This window comes from Chrysemys picta, chromosome 23 (assembly GCF_011386835.1).
Source record: "Chrysemys picta bellii isolate R12L10 chromosome 23, ASM1138683v2, whole genome shotgun sequence".
In the NCBI taxonomy this organism is placed as follows: Eukaryota; Metazoa; Chordata; order Testudines; family Emydidae; genus Chrysemys; species Chrysemys picta.
This window is the reverse complement of record NC_088813.1, coordinates 16555934-16573523: the sequence shown is the minus strand read 5'-3', so window position 1 is coordinate 16573523 and position 17590 is coordinate 16555934. Positions and strand designations below refer to the sequence as shown.

The 17590-nt window shown below is 39.6% G+C and overlaps 1 protein-coding gene across 8 annotated transcripts in view; it reads right to left on the bottom strand.

Moving 5' to 3' along the window:
• Positions 1-17590, bottom strand: part of ZMYM4 (zinc finger MYM-type containing 4) — a 60905-nt gene that overhangs the window by 18585 nt on the left and 24730 nt on the right. For 7 of the 8 annotated variants that reach the window (XR_010594636.1, XM_065577026.1, XM_042854003.2 and 4 more), the window contains 19 exons: positions 17091-17169; positions 16424-16676; positions 14242-14416; positions 13930-14142; positions 12116-12266; positions 10672-10787; positions 10279-10554; positions 9634-9784; positions 9222-9394; positions 8428-8578; positions 6324-6464; positions 5933-5970; positions 4832-4976; positions 3529-3647; positions 2474-2645; positions 2024-2077; positions 1752-1931; positions 1061-1155; positions 263-434 (listed from right to left, as the gene is read on the bottom strand). Coding sequence is in view for 7 of the 8 variants with exons in the window: in XM_065577026.1 (XP_065433098.1) it covers positions 263-434; positions 1061-1155; positions 1752-1931; positions 2024-2077; positions 2474-2645; positions 3529-3647; positions 4832-4976; positions 5933-5970; positions 6324-6464; positions 8428-8578; positions 9222-9394; positions 9634-9784; positions 10279-10554; positions 10672-10787; positions 12116-12266; positions 13930-14142; positions 14242-14416; positions 16424-16676; positions 17091-17169 (2854 nt within the window). In the remaining variant the exon portion in view is untranslated. The remainder of the gene's footprint in view (positions 1-262; positions 435-1060; positions 1156-1751; positions 1932-2023; positions 2078-2473; positions 2646-3528; positions 3648-4831; positions 4977-5932; positions 5971-6323; positions 6465-8427; positions 8579-9221; positions 9395-9633; positions 9785-10278; positions 10555-10671; positions 10788-12115; positions 12267-13929; positions 14143-14241; positions 14417-16423; positions 16677-17090; positions 17170-17590) is intronic. The other variant, XM_065577028.1, reaches the window with a different exon arrangement.

Here is a 17590-nt window from a genome sequence, read left to right as displayed (position 1 = left end):
TGACATAATAGATTAAAAACAACAGACAGACAAGATACTTAAAAAAAAAAAAATATATATATATATATATATATATATATATATATATATATCTCAATAGCCATGAAACTTGAGACCTGTTTCCTATAATCCTTACTCCACTCAGAGGGACATGGGCCTCAGTACCAATGGCATGCCTCAAACTCCATCCTGAAAGCTACATCACAACAGCTGCCCTCCAAGTAGCAGGTTTTGCTTCAATAGAAAGCAAAATTAAAATTACCTCCAAATTTTAGTTCCCCTTGGTCTTCCTGTGCATTCTTCCATTGGACCCAATTCCTCCAGGCATTTACCCCATACATGTACTTCAGAGTCATCCCGGAAACAGAGCAGCCTGGATAGGAACCCTGCATAAGATTCCGAGGCTCCACAGAAACTATGGACTTCTTCCTCCCCTGCAGGAAATCCAAAAAAGCTCATAACACAGTGTCCAATTCTGGACCCCTTTTAACCTGATCTCACAGGAAAAGTGCATTACACTTTGACCAGCTACTAGACGCTTACACTCCTGATGCTCCTGTTATAACACAGTGTCAGAGGACTTCACAAAGAGTGGAGAAATATTAACCTCGTTTTAAAGACGGGACAACTAAGGCACAGGGAGGTTCTGCACACACAGCTAGTCAATGACAGAGACAAAACAAAAAACACAGGTCTCCTTGCCTAATCCCCTGCCCTAATCACTGGACAACAATGCCACAGCCCATGATTAAAATACATAAACGAGTAAAACGTGATAGTTTTCTCTACATTATTATACAACTAAAAATATAGGCTCCAAAGGAGTTGCTTTTAAATGCGACACACTCTTTAAATGCTACCCCATAAAAAGAACACTGATTCCCCCTAGCAAAAATACCTAATTTTATAGAATAAACATAAAATGTAGATAAAATATTTCCAATCCTGATCTTTGTTTCCTTATTCTGTTTGTTCAAACTCAAGAGATGTAAATATGCACGTAAGATTAGCACCTTAGATACATGGAGTTTTTAATAAGATGGAAGGATGCTTTCCTTACCCGTCTTTTTGGCTGTGGGAAGCCATCTCTATGTCTCCGCCTTGCTCGCGAACGTGAGTGGAGACCCAGTCCTTTATTGAGCGGGTCAAATGAGTCTAAAGTCAAAACAACATCAGCACAAGTTAAATTAATTATATGATTTAACGGGGCCATCTAGAAATGAGAGTTTGAGTCATTACTAAGCATCTTAAAATTAGAGATGCCACATCTGGATATTCCTATTGCATTACCACTGGATAATTAAGCAGTAAAAGGAGCTCTGTCGATGTCAGCTAGAAGGAAGCTCGGAGATGGAGGACTCCCATGTAAGGGACATGGAATTCTCAGGGTAGGGGGAAAAACCCCAACACACTGATGTGCTTCTGTACATAAACTGATATCCTTTGTACTCATGAAAGACTCCCACCAGGACAGAGAGGTGACAAATTCACAAGCAGTCAAGGAAGAGTAACCACTATTCTCTATCAAATCATCTAAACTATGTTTTTTAAAGTGTAAACAAACGTGCTCTATCTTATTGGGATCAAGTATCTCTATTAGAGAAGATGTATTTCAGCTTTAACAACATGCATTTGCCCTCTGTGGGCAAATTAACTTCTTGCAATAAAGATACTGGAAGGATAGTTTCTAGCAAATCATGTATATATTTTTTTAATACGTCACAGTGTGTTTTTCTACATGTTACACAAACCTGAGGGAAAGTCTGCCTCCAGGTCCTGCTCCACGTCCCCTTTGGAGAACTGCCTCAGCTCGGGGTCTGGATCCTGCATGGCATTTGATCGTAAGGCATAGTGATTCAGCTCATCCTCCCAGCTGTGTGGAGTTGACACTGCTTCCGATTCTAGATCTCCACTGTAAGTGCTGCCTTGATCTGTAACGAAGAGGACCCATATACAAAATGCACCAAAAGGAAAAAGAGATGTACAGTAGGACCAAAGTCCTCTCGACAAATGAAATACCAACCTTTCTCAAATATCTTAGGGTCCAGGAACAGCTCATGCTCAGATGTTTGGGATCCTTAAGAAAAAAGACAACAACTAGAATTCGTATGGACATGAAGTATTTTACTTATTTAAAACAGTAGCTGAAATGCAGAATTTCTTAGCTCATACAATTGATCCAAAAGGTCAGGAGACTAACCGGTCAATCTTGAGCTAAGAATAGTGGACTGTGTTTAAAGTATTCAAGAAGGCATCCTGGCTTTGAGAGAGGTAACCAAAATCCCTTATGGAGTAAGACCATTTTCACTGCATTTGCCCTTGGGAAAATAAAACAACAGCTTGCTGATGGGGCAAAAGGAAGGCTTATCACAGCATGATGCAGGGGCATCTGGTCCGATGCAGGGAAAGCTGACATTTACCTACCTTTCACAGGAATGCTTCCTTTAGTATCCTTTTTTAAATGATCACATACCTCCATGAGAGTGCGTTTTTTCCTTCTCTTCATCTTCTGCAATCATTTCTGCCATTTGAAGGAGATCAGCCTCAAATGGATTTGTGGGAATCTTCTCCTTGATATCCTGAATAGTCTCTATGATCTTATCGGCATTATCCAGAGTAGTTGGGATAAGCATGGGAACTGGTACCTAAACACACGCAGGAAAGTTTAGATTTCTGAGCAGGACTTGTTTTATCGCACATGAAGTAGTTTTTTGCGTACCAAATGCATTAAAGAGGATCCAGCTATTTTTCTTCCTCTGGCACTTAGACTAAAGGGGCAACACAGACTATCTGCAGATTGGACACCTTGCTGTATCTCTGCAATAACCTGAACGATTCCTTTTACCACCACCCCTTTCCCCTGCTGCCCAGCTTTATGACCCTGCATAATGACCAAAATCAATCAAGCAGAAGAAGACCGGATGGGATTCCCTCCAAACCCCATAGCTGACCAGAGATTTGAGTGCCAGAAGAACTCAATGTCTGAATACATTGTCTTTGTGGCACTTCCAGCCTCTGAAAACTCTAGGACCGACAGACCAGGATCTGAATCTGCACCTGAGATTCTCACACTGGATTAGCCTATGCTAACTCTTTTCCTAAAAGGATGTTTACAGTACTTTCCTTGCTAGAGGTTCTGAAAGCTCCCCGGGAGAGTAGTAGAAATGCTACATAACCAGATATTTGGTTATAGATAAGAGAGACTCAGGCTGAAGATTTTAGGAAATCTCTCTCTAATTCAAATCTTTTGATGATGAAGTTGGAACCCCTGGGTTATAATTTAGGGCACAACAGCAGAGGAGCGTTTTGAGGATGGGTATTAAATTTTAAGTGACCTCTAAGGCAATGTGACATGACTGTAGCTCTTGCAACCATCTTTTCCCCCTGAATACTGCCTACTGGGACATGTTTAGACAGAGTAAGAACAAATATAACCCTCACGGTTCTTTGTTCTAGTGAAACCAATCTTTAAACTGCAGGCCACTGAACATAACCATGAGTTGTCAGATGAGCTGAAGGGTAACTTACAGGTACTGGGACCCCAAGTGGAACTGGCGTATACTGGGTGAAGAGGTGAAGGGGCACTGGCACAAACACTGGTACAGGAACAGGCACCACAAGGATTTGGGGTCGAACTTCATCTTCCTCTGTCATGTTAAAAAAAATGAAAGTGGTTTGGTTCCCAGAGGCAAGGGAGCGTCTGACAACTCCGTAATATCTTGGAGTGGTCCATGAAGAATTATTATTAATAATTCCATTAACAGTGACTTCTGCTTGTATCTCCCCATGCACAACCTGGTATGTTCATCCCAGTGACTGACACGTCTACATAGCTGTGCGCACACCTCCTGCCCCTAGCTCTTAACATGTCAGGTAATAAGACAGATTTACCTGAAACAGGACAGGATTCCTGTCAAGACAGATAAATGTATGTATCATAGAAAGTCAAGAGCTATGACTTAGACCACTCTTCACTGGACTAGGTCCCACCCCCTTTGTATGGCAAGGGCTAAATCCTGGTCGCAAAGGGTCAAATGGGAGTTTTACAATTGATTTCACTTGAGATGGAATGTAGCCTTAAAATGTTTAGGCCAATTATTCAAAGAGGATGCCAAATTTGTGCCTGTGTCTGCATCAATAAAAGCCAGCATTTTATTTAAAAATTGCACCTACACATGTCAAATGGATTATTCCATATCTAACTATTTAATTCACCCACACTGGATTTAAGTTTGACACTCCACTCTTTCTATGAACTTATTCTAGCAAATCCCCTGCATCTTCCCTGGAAGTGACTTTTAACTTTAGTGCTGTTATTAGAAAGTGCTAGGTATACAATTCAGATGTAAACAATATTGTGACCATATACATGAACAATGAGGGAGAAAGAGGTATTTCATACACTGTTCTGTATATCAGAAGAAGGATGATTGCAATGAATACTAGACTGTGTGATCTTGTGTCTTGTAGTCAAATTGGGAGCCAAAAACTCCTTAATTCTAATCCTAGAGCAACACAAGCTCCCTCTGTAGCCTTGAGCATGTCACTTGACCTCCCTGCTTCACTTTCCATATCTATAACCTGATGATAGCACCCTTGTGAAAGTTTGAGCTGATTCCAAGATGCATTCCACATGCAGTTTTCATGGACTTCAAGAAATGCAGACAGAGATTGTCTTATATAGTTATAACACAAAATGATGCTTAAAAGTACTACGCAATCAAGCAAAACCCTTTTATTTTAATATTAAAAATCCTTATCACACACTACGTTACTCATTCACCTGCAATACAGGCCTTTTTTAAAAAAAGGAAGACAATCTGACACATACCTGTCTGGCATTCCTTATTCTGGGTATGAGGTTTGCAAGATGTGGCCTTGGTCTGGGTGATCGGCTTGCACAATAATGCTTTGTTTTTTAAAAGCCTTGGAGGTTGTGATGGTGGTAGTTTCAGGGCGTCTGTCTGAGTACTAGCCTGGTTTTAAATACAGAAAAGAAAGTATAGTAAGTTCAGTTCATTTGGCTATGGTATTTTGTTACAATATGAGATGCAAGCCTCCTGCAATATAATACAGATATAATTTAAAAAATGGAGAATTTGGTATGCAACATGCTTTACTGTTAAGTGTGGTAACCACAAAAAAAATTGCAAAAATAGTATCTTATTTGCTCCTCGTGTGTCTTCACATCTCTCTCTTATTTCTGTCAGTGAAGCAAAGGGTGTTTTTGTTTATTACTGACAACACTGCTGAGAATAAACCCACAAGAGTGTCTGGTTTTAGATAACAAATAATGCTGGCTAAGTTCTGATTTTGAAACCTTAACTGTTTAACAAATATCTAAGACCCAGAAAGAACATAGCTTAGTTTTCAGATGCCATGTGGGGAATGCAATTAGAAATATCCCATCAACTAGGCAAACTGCTGTGAAGTCATTAAAAGGGAAAAAATATTAAAATAGAACAAACAAGCCCGTCAATTTTAGGATCACTTTTTTGACTGTAAGCAAACTGATTAGTTTTGCTTCTAGTTTCCTGCACACTGTGCTGAATCTCTCTCTCTGTCATCATCTATTCCAACAGCATGATCAGATTATAGTAGAGACTCCACTAGGGGGGAACATATATTTGCATTAATGGGCATACTGTAGTTTAGAACATCAAATCAGCAGTTTACCAGTGTACACCAGAAAAGAGACTTCTCTATGCAGTAAAAATTCTAGCTATCTATGAAGATATTAGCAAGTTGGATGTATTTTGAATCTCAGTCACTGTCAGAAAAAAATCAGTTCAAATAACCGCTGTAACACTACATATGGAACAGATATTTGATGTTTGGATAATATCTCTAACAAATCAGTGTGTCTGAGCAAAGCAGGGGGAGGGAGAGGGGGGGCAGGAGGAAGTTTAAAGGTTCTTTTGCAAAAACTTACATCTCCAATGATCTTTGCTGTCACAGTAGGAACTGCACCTGTTAATTAGAACAACATAAACTTAATTTCTGTATTGCCTAACAGCAATCCTACAGAGGTCAAGTATTAATCTCCAGTGGGCCCAATTCTCTGTTGAATGTAATTAACATTGTAGTTATTTACACCTGTGCAAAGTGAATGTGACAACCTCGCCATTCTAATTTGGTAGCATTTTACATTCGCTCTGCAGTGGTGTAAATGAAGGCACAAAGTACAGGGCAATGAAGAACTGGGCCTGTTATCTTCAATGGGAGCAGGACCTAATGCTGCCTATCAGACCTATGAACAACCAAAATACAAGCTCAAGAAAAAAGATGTAAAGACTTTGAAACTGTGTATTGAGGAATTCTACCTTGTAAGACGTTGTTGGAGTTAACCGTGGGCTGGGCAGCAGGGGCACTTGCTAGGGATACCACGTTTGCTATAACCGGAGTTGAATCCTTCCTTAGAGAAGGAGGGCCTGATGAAGAAGTTGGTGTCATGGAAAGGTTTGCTGTTTAGAATGAACAGAAGAAATCTAGTGTAAGCATTAATATTACTGATAACAGGGCGTATTCATAGCTGTCTAACATATTATGCAAGATCCACCCTCCACTCCAATACATACACTCTTATAGTTAAAAGCTTGCGTAAATATCAACTGCAGGTTTTTAATTCAGATTAAAAAAATCTGTTTCTTTAAATTCCATATGCAAACCATGCTACCCAGTCAGTGGGACATCTCAGAAATTGATCACAGCATCAAAGGGCCTATTTATATTATGTTTTATTATGTAAGTACCATGGGGCCAACTGAGAACGGGACCCCACTGTGCTAGGCACTGTACAAACAATAGTATGAGACAGTCCATGCCCCAAAATCCTTATAATCTAAATAACTCAGGTGAATTGTAACACTGCCCTACGAGACTCTTCACTGTCAAAGGCTGGTTTAAGTCCTTGACATTCATAATCCCCATGTTTACCATATTTCACCAAAGGTACTGTTCCCAGAGTCTCTGGTACTACTCCGGACACATGAGGCCAGATTGTCAGAAGTGATGCACACCTGTAGCACATCTGTTTCAGATGAAGTTGCAGGTAACCTGAACTTCTGAAAATCAGGGCCATGGTACCTATCACTATCCTTTCTGCTTAAAACACACTAACTGACAAACTTCACACTAGACCAGGAGTGTCAAATGTTTCTGTAACGGCGTGAGAGTATAAATTAATTACTGAGTTACATATTACCCTCAATCCACAGCAAAAGTCCCACTGCTATGAATAGGAGATTTGCACAAGGATCAAGGGTAGAATATGGCCTAGAAGCATACAATACACTAATATTATTTATTATCTGGTGAGTAACTTAGTGTTGCAGTCACTATCATTCACTGGCAGAATATGCCCCTCTTTAGGACCACTACTATTTCTCCCCTTTGTTTCTCTTCCTCTTCCTCCCCTCTAACACTTCATTCCCTACAGCAGCTCACAGTTCCTATTCCTTTGGGACGAATTGTCACCATCCTTCCCATTCCATCTGTTCAAATAATCAGTGAGGAATAGCTACAGCTTACATCAAGCTTAACACTAATATTTTAAGAGTCAACACCTAACGAAACTGGAGCTCAGAGTCATTGTTTCAAAATGTCTGCACATTTGGGAAGACAACTCAGCACTGGTTAAACTGAGTTCACATTTGAAAGTTTGTCTTCAGAATCATGAAGTTTACAAATGTGTATTTTTTAATGAATACTTAGATTCTGCCAAATATGATGCTGCCATGTGGGCTGCTTGAAGAAAACCAGGTGCCTGACATCTCTGCAACAGATATTGCTCTAATCAAATGTGCTTTTGCAAACAGTGACACTCAAAAGTAATTTTTAATTTCTCTCGTTTTCTCTACATTGAGCATTTGCGTCTACTTAACACGTAGAGAAATCTTGTTTCTCCGCTACAGAGGATTAAAGTCACAAGAGGCAGAAGAGCCCTAGATCAGTGTTTCTCAACCTGGGTGGGGAGGGATCACAAGTACAAGGCCGGCATTAGGGGGTGGGAAGCAGGGCAACTGCCCAGGGCCTCACTCCACAGGGGGGCCCGTGAAGCTAAGTTATATGCTTCAGCCCCGGGCAACAGGGCTCGGGCTTTGGCTTAGTAGAGGGGGGGGTCACAATTTTTTATTTAGTTTTTGTAAAAGACCAAAGGAGGTTGAAGGAAAAAAAGGTTAAGAAACACGGCCCTGTATCATAGAATCGTAGGTTTAGAAGGGACTGCTAGGGTCATCTAGTCTAACCCCCTGCCAAGATGCGGGATATACCTGAGTCCATCCAATGGCTATTCTCAGTAGGGGATGTGTGTGTACATTATATGATTTATGAAAAGGTCCACTGAACTGAGTTTTCCCCGAAATGGTCATACTGCATTATCCAAAGCAATTGTTCTGTTCTTATGTTCTAATTCACATCCTATTTTACCTGTGTTGTTCTGAGGTGGGGGTTCAGACACAGTTTGCTGATTACAGAACATCAAAATACAAAGCAGGTTGCAAAAATGTTTGATCTCCCCTTGCCATTTCATAGACTCACTGAGTTTACCTTGTCTTTTACAACCATCACACTTTGCCATCTAAAAAAAAACAGCACGGGGAAAAAAAATTAAAAACACTCAAATACCAAGATAACAATGAATGCATATAAGTGAGCCCCTTCCCACCTACCTCCAAAAAAAGCTTTCAGCTTATATGCTGGTACTTTTAGAATAGCTGCAACATTTATTGGCGCTGCCACAAAACAGCCTAAAGAATGAGAGCATTAGATTGTGTTCTCCTGTAAGGTTCCTTTATATGTAGAACTGGTGTTCACAACGACTTGTGGGGGGGTGGGAAGGACATTCAAAGGCACAAAGGGAACCTGGGCATCCAATTCCCCTTTCTACCTTTGGCTATCTCCCCTGCAAAGCCCAGGAGCAGCACCAAAGCCAATAAACAGGATTTTATAATTATAGAGGCACAGGGTGGTGAGCTGAGTGTGCCCCAGAGTGAGACAGAGAACAAGCAGGGCTGAAGACCCAAATAACCTGACTAATTCTGACAGCAAATGCAAAACACCAAAGAGTGAAGACTTCCTTTTTCATTCCGCTCCCACAGATATGCAAGACCTTTAAAGGAAGCAGAGGTCCACTGCAGACAGTTTCATGCAGCTCTTGGGCTTCAGAAGTTCTTTTGTTATGGCATTTACATTTCAGAAAGTGATGCATGAAAGCTACTTACCTGATAAAACAAAACCGTAAATTTAGACATGCATTCTTCTGAGCAGAACTCCTCCATCTTTCCCCCAAAGTGATTCTGGACCAGTTTGGGGGAAGCCTGTAAACAGTAACTGCACATTTTACAGTGGTTTCCCCAGCGTTTAGCCAAGTCGTGTTTATAGAGCAGTTTACAACCTAAGACATCAAAGGAAGAACAAAAACAAAAAAAATGAATATCAAATTAAGGTGTTTGTTTAGTTCTTGCTGTTAATTGTGACTTTACGATAATTTATTAAAATTGATCATGAAAGTATAAAGTATGGACAAAGACCTAGTTAGGTAAACAGATGAGATTTCTCATTTTATTGCTCTAATTTTATGGCAGGATGCTTTCTGATAGGATTTACCTGACACACAGGCCTGCCTTTTCTTACCTTCACTACAGAATGGCTTGTCTATTCCTGAGAATCGCACGGTCTCCTTGATAATCTTCTCAATTTTGCAGTATGCACACATTGCCATTACACTACTTCTCTTCTTGTATTCATCACAGCAGGTCTTCCCACAAAACTGAAACATTTTACCCTGTAATTACATGAGACTAATTCAATTATGCCAAATCTTGTTTTCCCCCCAAAACCAGTATTTTTAAATAGTTTAAAAAACAAAACAAAAAAAACATGTAAGAGATTTCTGTTGCTGGTGAAAATCACCATTTGATAATGCTGGAGAATAAAGTCCGCAGAACAGGTGCAGCACAAGGAGGGAGTGGAAAGGTTCCTATAGATGCACCTACCAATGTGCTTCACTCCTGACCAAAGGGATCATCTCTAGAGGCAAGAAGGAACGCTGCCTACATAGTCATTTAATCCTTCGCCTTTCTTCTGAGGCAATCAAAAAGGACGCAAATCAATGCCAATTTTGATGGTGGTATTGCTGTACCGAACCGACTACCCAAATCCCAGGATAGCTGGCCATAGCAAGACACCAAAGGACTGTTGCCAGATTGCTCCACGTTATGGTTTTGTGCCTGTTTCTGATTCAGAAAGATCTGCATGCAAAGCTCTGATCTTTATTACCTTGTAGTCAAGCAGCTCCGGTTTGGTTGCAAACAGTCGGTTACAGTGCTGACACTTGAGTTTCACAACAGTGCGGGCGAAAGTGACTTGCTGGGACTGAGCAGCGAGCCTCTGGAGACCAGCTGCAGCCGAGCTGCTCATGGAGCTGGGGGAGACAGTCGAGGTAGTGCCACCTGATGCGGATACCGTTGCCCCCGAGGGAATGCTTACAATGACTTGACCCTGCGACAGGGGCACCACAGAGGAGTTCATTCCTGCAGGCTTGTTGAACAAGTTCTGTCGGAAAGCAATTAGGAAGGTATATTTTACAACAGGAAACCCATCTCTTGGCGATTATAGCACTAGTCTGCCATTCTATTAATTGAACTTTGAAAGAAAGTCTAGACATGATACCTGAAAAGCTACAACGCAGCTGTAACTGCAGAAATTGCGTATACTCCCATCTGACATAGCCAGGTGATACTGAGGGATTGCTGAAGTTTTACAGCTGTTACACTGAACTTGGACACCTGATGGAAAAACAAAGAAAAAAGAAAACCCAGTGAATAAAGCCACACAAAAGCATTGCAAATGGCTTTATACTGTGTGTACAAAAAACACCAAGGACTCTGAATGACCAAGTTAGATATATCCAAGAAAGAATATGACCAATGTCCTAGAGAAGAAGAAGCAGCAGCCAGAGTAGATTGAGCACTTTATGATAGGTTGACATGAGCACTGCAATGGTGGTACATAGGTGCCTGCATAGTACTTTATAGTTCATTAATGCTCACAGTATTGTTGGCAGGTCAGTAAGCATTTGCCCATTTTACAAGAGAAGCATCTGAGGGACGGAAGCTGAAGCCAAAGGGGGAATGAGTGTCAATCTGGAATATTAAAATGCAAAAGTTCTGGGGCCCACACCTGTCATTTGTGACATGTAAAACCCCCAATCCGTTTAAAACAAAAAATAAAAATACAAAAGCTGCTGTTTAAACAATAATACATTTGAAGGGCTTGGCAGAAACGTGATCACCTATGTACAAGATACAGGAAGCAGAGTACTAGAGTGATTAAAGTCCACCCAGTGCTTTTGACTATATGAAAAGCTATAATTTTTTAAAATTAAAATTGTAGTATTGGAACACAGTGTACACAGAACGTGATAGAATGTATGTTCCTTGATAAAATCCCATGGTTAACTGGCTGAGAAAGAACTTGGCCTGCAAAGAACTGGAGTGTTTTACAAACAAAGGCCAACAAACAAACCATGCACTGGTTATCACCTCAGAACCATCATTTATGCACAATTTCTGTAGGCATGCCCATGACAAAACAGTGCACCAGACTAGTGCACCCTGGCACTCACACCACACCTGTCTGTTTCATGCTTGTGAAGAGGAAGTACATTAAGATTTACAGGTATCTCCCTGCTCTCTGAAGTCATAGGAAATTCTGCACAGGTTGTTATTCTAGCAGACAGGGAACAGGATGTGCATTAGATACCAACACAGCAGACAGATCCACTTTTAGGGCTATCAGCATTCAAAGCATGCAAGTAAGTTTACACCCAAGTGCACAAAAAGAAAAAGAAGGAGTAAATGAAAAGTTGATAAAACTTTAGCTTCTTATTCTTTTTTCTGGCAAAACAAGATAATATTTAAACTGGAAGCACTGCAAAGTTAATAGTTGTATATACAACAGGAAAAAAAACATAGCTCTTATTTCAGTCTATTATTCAAATTATTTTTTAAGCTTTGTTTTCAAGATAAACTAAGTTTGATCTAAACTAGATGGAACTATGGATGTAAAACAAAACAAACAAACAAACAAAAAAGCCCCAAAGGAATAAAGTTACCTGCAGATGTAACCATTTTAACTCTGTAGGCTGACAAGCAGTTAACAGAGCAAAAGAGTTCGGTCTTTCCTAAATTATTTGTGCTCTCTATCATCTCAGCTGAAGATCTCAAAGACTTGCACAGTGCACAGGGTGTAATTTTTGCTGATTTCTGTGGAAAGAATAAAATAAGTCACTCGTTTGCAGGTTTGATGCAAATTTTAAGCTCCAAATTAACCACTCTAGCACATAAAATGTACATAAAATATGAGAGCCACTGTATATGACGTTTGATTTCTTATGAAGTTATTGCAGTGTTTATTACTTACAATATATTTCTTCACTGTAACCTTATGCTCCCTCATGTTTGTTTGTACTCCTTGTTTTATATCTAGGTTGTAAGCCCCTCTTTTTATGGGTTTAAATAGTACCTAGCATAACAGTTCTGGGGCCTCTAGCCACTGCTGCAGCACAAACAATTCCATGCATCTAGTAGCTTTTGTTGGAGTGTCTCAAATATTTTGCTAACGTTAACTTTCAACACACCAGTGAAGTAGGTACACACTACGGCCATTTTTGCAGATGGAAAGATGAAGGCACAGACAGGTGACGTTACTTGCCTAGGGACACAGAGTCAGTGGCAGGGCTGAGACTAGAGTTAACTACCATCTCCTATCCTTAAAAATGCATTTTGTTCTGTAATCAAGTAATATCAGAATTGTGTGGAAGGACACAAGGGAAAGAGACTATATACAATTTGAGGATTTAAAATATCACAGACAAGCGGTTGGTTAGAACTGATTTATCAGTTGCGATAAGTATTATTAAAAAAAAAAAAAGTTAAAGGGATCAGAAAGGGCAGTGAATCAAGCAGGGTTGGGAAGAGAGGAAATAAAGCCCCTCAACTCATTGTCATATGAAAATATTTGTGATACATGTTCGTAACTCATTTATGCAGTACGACTGGGTTTCCTCCAATGATATACAACATAAAACTTAAGTTTGAAATTATTCTTTCCTAGATTTCTACTGCATAACGACACATTTTCTCCCTTTTCCCATCTAAGACCTGTTCCTTGCTCTTTCATCCAGGTTTAGGCTACAATTTTCAGCAATGATCATTGTTTTTGAAGGTACATTTTTGCATCTGCACATCAATTAACTGCAGATACAAATGCCACCATTTAATCAGCCAAGTACCTGATTTGCAGGCAGAGTCAAGTATCTTGACATCTTAATGGTGATACCTGAATGGACAATGCAAAAATGGAGGTTACATTTAAAATATCAGGGCCTTAGTATTTATCTTCTATACAATGCTACAAATCTACAGGGTACCATATTGTGGTAGGTAGGTTTCAAACAGGTAACTGGTCCCTACACTTAAGGACTTACAACCTGAAGACAACAAAACAAGGGGCATAGCCATTAGAGCTTGAATGTTCAACATAGGGTTTTCTTAGAGACGGGCTTGAGTTATAGTTTGGATGACAATTTGAATTTCTCCAAAGTTGGTGGTGTCTGGATAGAAGACTTTGGTTCAGGTCTATTTCTAGTTTATCAGAGGTGGAGTCAGAGGAAGCTTAGCATATGCTGGTAGCTGTTCTAGGCATACAAGGTGGCATGAAAAAAGGTATGGAGACAAAGTGACATGTTTGAGCAGAGCTTGAGAAATTAAAGGGCAGAGAGGTATTTAGGACAGAGTTAATGAGAACTGAAGCCTTCTATGAATAAACCAGGTCTATTCCTTAAATGGTCTATTCTAAAGTCCACACTTACCAATTAAAGTAACTTCTCAATCAATGGGACACGAAGTTTTATAAGTATCAAAGTACCTGTTTATACCCGGTAACACATGTTGAACTGCAGAACTTCTTTGACTGTCCTTCTATTTGAAGAACGTGGCATTGGCCAGAGCCACTGTAACAGTAGCCCCCACAGTTCTCACAGCAGTTCATAGTCAAGTTATTAGCAGAACGGAACTTGGAGAAGCAGGCATCACTGCAGAGTTTGTGTACAACATTCTGATAATTCACTTCATGTCTAATCTAAAAGAATAAAAAGTGAAATAGTTGGTGTCCGAGACATTAAACTGTTCTGATCTGCAGGCAATTCAAACTAGAAAGTAGAAGTTAGGTATAAATTACCACTGCATTCTTCTGGCACATGCTGCACTTGGTTGAAATGCTGTTAGTATGAATAGTAACAACAGGTTTCCTTTTCAATTCATATGTAGAAAGACATGACTGGCTGCAGAAATCCTTGCTGGAGTTTGTATTGTCAAACTGTGCAGTGATCACATCCTTTGGATTTAGGATCTCTCTATTTAAATTAAAAACAAACAAACAAAAAACCATCAGCTTGATACACCCATGGCCCTTGGCAGACCAAACACATTATCTGTAATGGTAGTAGTGTAGTACTAAGAGAGCATGACAGTGTCTCACTCCCGTGGCCTTTATTTCAATAGTGTAGCCTTCCTCAACTATAAACCCAGCAGAATACACTGAGACAAACTTCTTTGTTTAAAAAGCTTACTCTCAAGGTGGGTTGTGTTTTTGCAACTACTTTACTCATTAACTTAGACAATCTGGTTTGCTTAGATGTCACTAAGTAACTCGGTTTTTAAATGCAGTATGGAAAATAAGGTGATGTAGACTGTGCAAGAGAAACATTTGTCAAAACCTTCAGAAAGCAGGATACATAAATTAAATTCAGAAGAATGTTCCTTTAACAAGGAAAATACTCATCAGAGGGGAAAAACAACAACAAAATACACCTCCTGATCACTGTGAAGCCCATCCCAAGATGCTTTGATGGTGCTGTTCCAATCCTTCCTTTTTTCACCTCTTGTGCTGCTCTATTTGATTCTTAACTGCTGAATTTGACAGAGACGAGTTAGTTTTTAGTCTTATTTCCTACCCTGCCTGCCCTCTTAATTACTGCAATTCTTTTGGCTAAAATGTTTTAAAATTCTTAAAGAGCAAATCTTCTAGGCCAATGCTCTTGATGGAAGGCTTCTGACAGTAAAATCAAGTTTAAAATAACACTGCACTTATAGCAGATGAGAACTACTTTTCTGAACACAAATATGAACAGCAGACAACTGAACATTGTTGCATGGATTTTTCACAGTGATGCATTAAACAAACCAAAACAGCAAATTGCAGTTTTATATTTAAGCTCAACTGACCCTGTAAATCTGAAGGTAACAAATCTGTTGTTGAGGGAGTCACAGTGATATATAAACAAAGCAGAATTCACTTTGCAAAGTGACTTTCGTAACTAAAAATACCACATATGAATAACTATACATATGAATAATATATTAATTAGATATTGATGAAAGCTTGAACAACTACACCCAAAATTTCTCTTGGTTTAGTTTGGAGATAAGGACACAAAAGAAGATATGGTTTATAGGAATTAAAACTGCTTCTGAAGCAGTAGACAACAAATGCTGGCTCAATGCTACTTTCATATTCAGAACAGGTTTTTCAAATTATGCCTATAAAGGGCAACGTTTCTTTTTCCATACTTGACAGAAGTTGCGAGCATCTGATTTAGGTCCTAATATCCCCCTAAACCAGAAACTTATTTCATGCTCAATAATTTCATCTCTTCAGCTCAGCAAGGGTTAGATATTATATAATGAAGTGCCACCAGCGTGCTCTCAGGTGGCTTCTTTGGCCAAAAACTTAATGGACAAAACCTAACCTTGCAAAGTGGAGAGACTACCCCTATTGGTAAATTTGATAAATAGCTTAGAGAGCGAGAATTTGTAGGGAATCTCATGAAATACAATCTATCAATTACATTCAACTACTAAAACTTGATTTTACTTCATTGACTTTAGTAATTTGTTTTCAGTTGAAGAGCATCTGTTAAATGTATTCTCAAAATATATTTAAAACTTAAAGAAGAGTAAGTCTAATTTTGTATAGGATTATTTTAAGAATGGGGGAAGGGGACCAAGTACCTTTTGAGAGGCAAACTTTTATTTCCTGTTGATTTTAACTGGAAAAAAAGAAGGTGTGCATATCAGGGTAAGCGTTTTAAAAATATATATGTAGTTGCATACAACAGCCCATTTGCAGTGACGGAAAACCAAGTTCACACTATCATTTGCAAACAGCTAAATCAGCAGAGGCAGAGAATGAAATGTATTTCTGAAAGAAAAGACTGGTGGTAAAAGTGGGTACTGGGGGGAGGGGGAGGAAGAGATGTAAAATAGCGATCCCTAACAAGCTAACTTTTCTTCACAAACAAAGCCTTTGATATTCATCTGAATGTTAGTTATTACTAGAACTAGCTAGAACACTGCTTTACTTTGAGCAGCTTGAGCACGTCTTCTTTGTAGAAGCTGGTGGACGAGAAGCGGGAACAGTGTATCCAGTGAGGCACAGTGTGGAGCAGAAGAGCTGAGTAGACCCTTTCCTCTGGTACGCTGTTTGTCCCTTCTGGAGGATTTTTTTACAGCCAGAACAGGAAACCCGAATGGCTGTGGTTGGAACTGAAGGCAGCATTTTACTCATGCCAGAGGATGCCACAGCAGGCTGGAAACCTGATGTCAACTGTGGAGCTAGAAAAACAAGAGGAAATATATGTTAACAGCCAATACGTGCTGGGTGAAATTCATGCTGTACAGAAGGCCAGCCTCTGCATTTGAGGGACTAACTGGGACTTCAGTAATGCACAAGCTTTGTCCATACATACGTATATATGCGTCTCGTGCTGGCCTTCTGCACAGGAGCAAATTCCACCCATTGTTATAACTAAATACATACTTTTACATCCCTTTCAGATTTAATTCTCTCTTGGGTTCTGCAATACAAGCATTTGTAGGTCTACACCTGAAGAGTGTCTAGAAGCTGAAGCAGACTTCATTTCTGCTGCAGTTAGACGGCAAATGAAAAGCATGCTAACCCCTGGAGTCATTTTTTGAAGTTGAAACATGTGGAAGATTTAATTCAATTTGGTTGGTCTTGTTCCTTACCAAGAGGACTGCCACTGACTGAAAATACAGCACTGATCTTCAGCTCCCCTTCCTGAGTTTTTGGCTGCTGGCCATACTCCTGAACAAAGGAAAAAGGAGACCAAATAAACAAACCTAACTAAAAGTGACATTAAAACAAATGAAATGACATCAATTCCTTCATAATGTGCTACTGAATACAAGGTCCAAGAAACCAAAAAATGAGAACTCTTCATAAACTTCTATGTCAAAAATCAAGGCCCACTGCATTCACAAAGCTCACATTGGTGTATGCAAATTGTGTAGTGGTGTGTGGAGATTTCATAGCACAAATTATATGTTCCCTTCCTTGGTTATATTTTCAAGACACTTTGATGGCCAAGCCTTAAAACATCTCCATGCTTCTCCCCAAATAATTAGCAGTTATTAGAGAGCTTTTCATCTACAAAGCACGTTGCAACTTATTGTTCTTGACCTTGTCTTGTAAAATAGAGGCAAGTATAATACTTAATCTCTGTTTT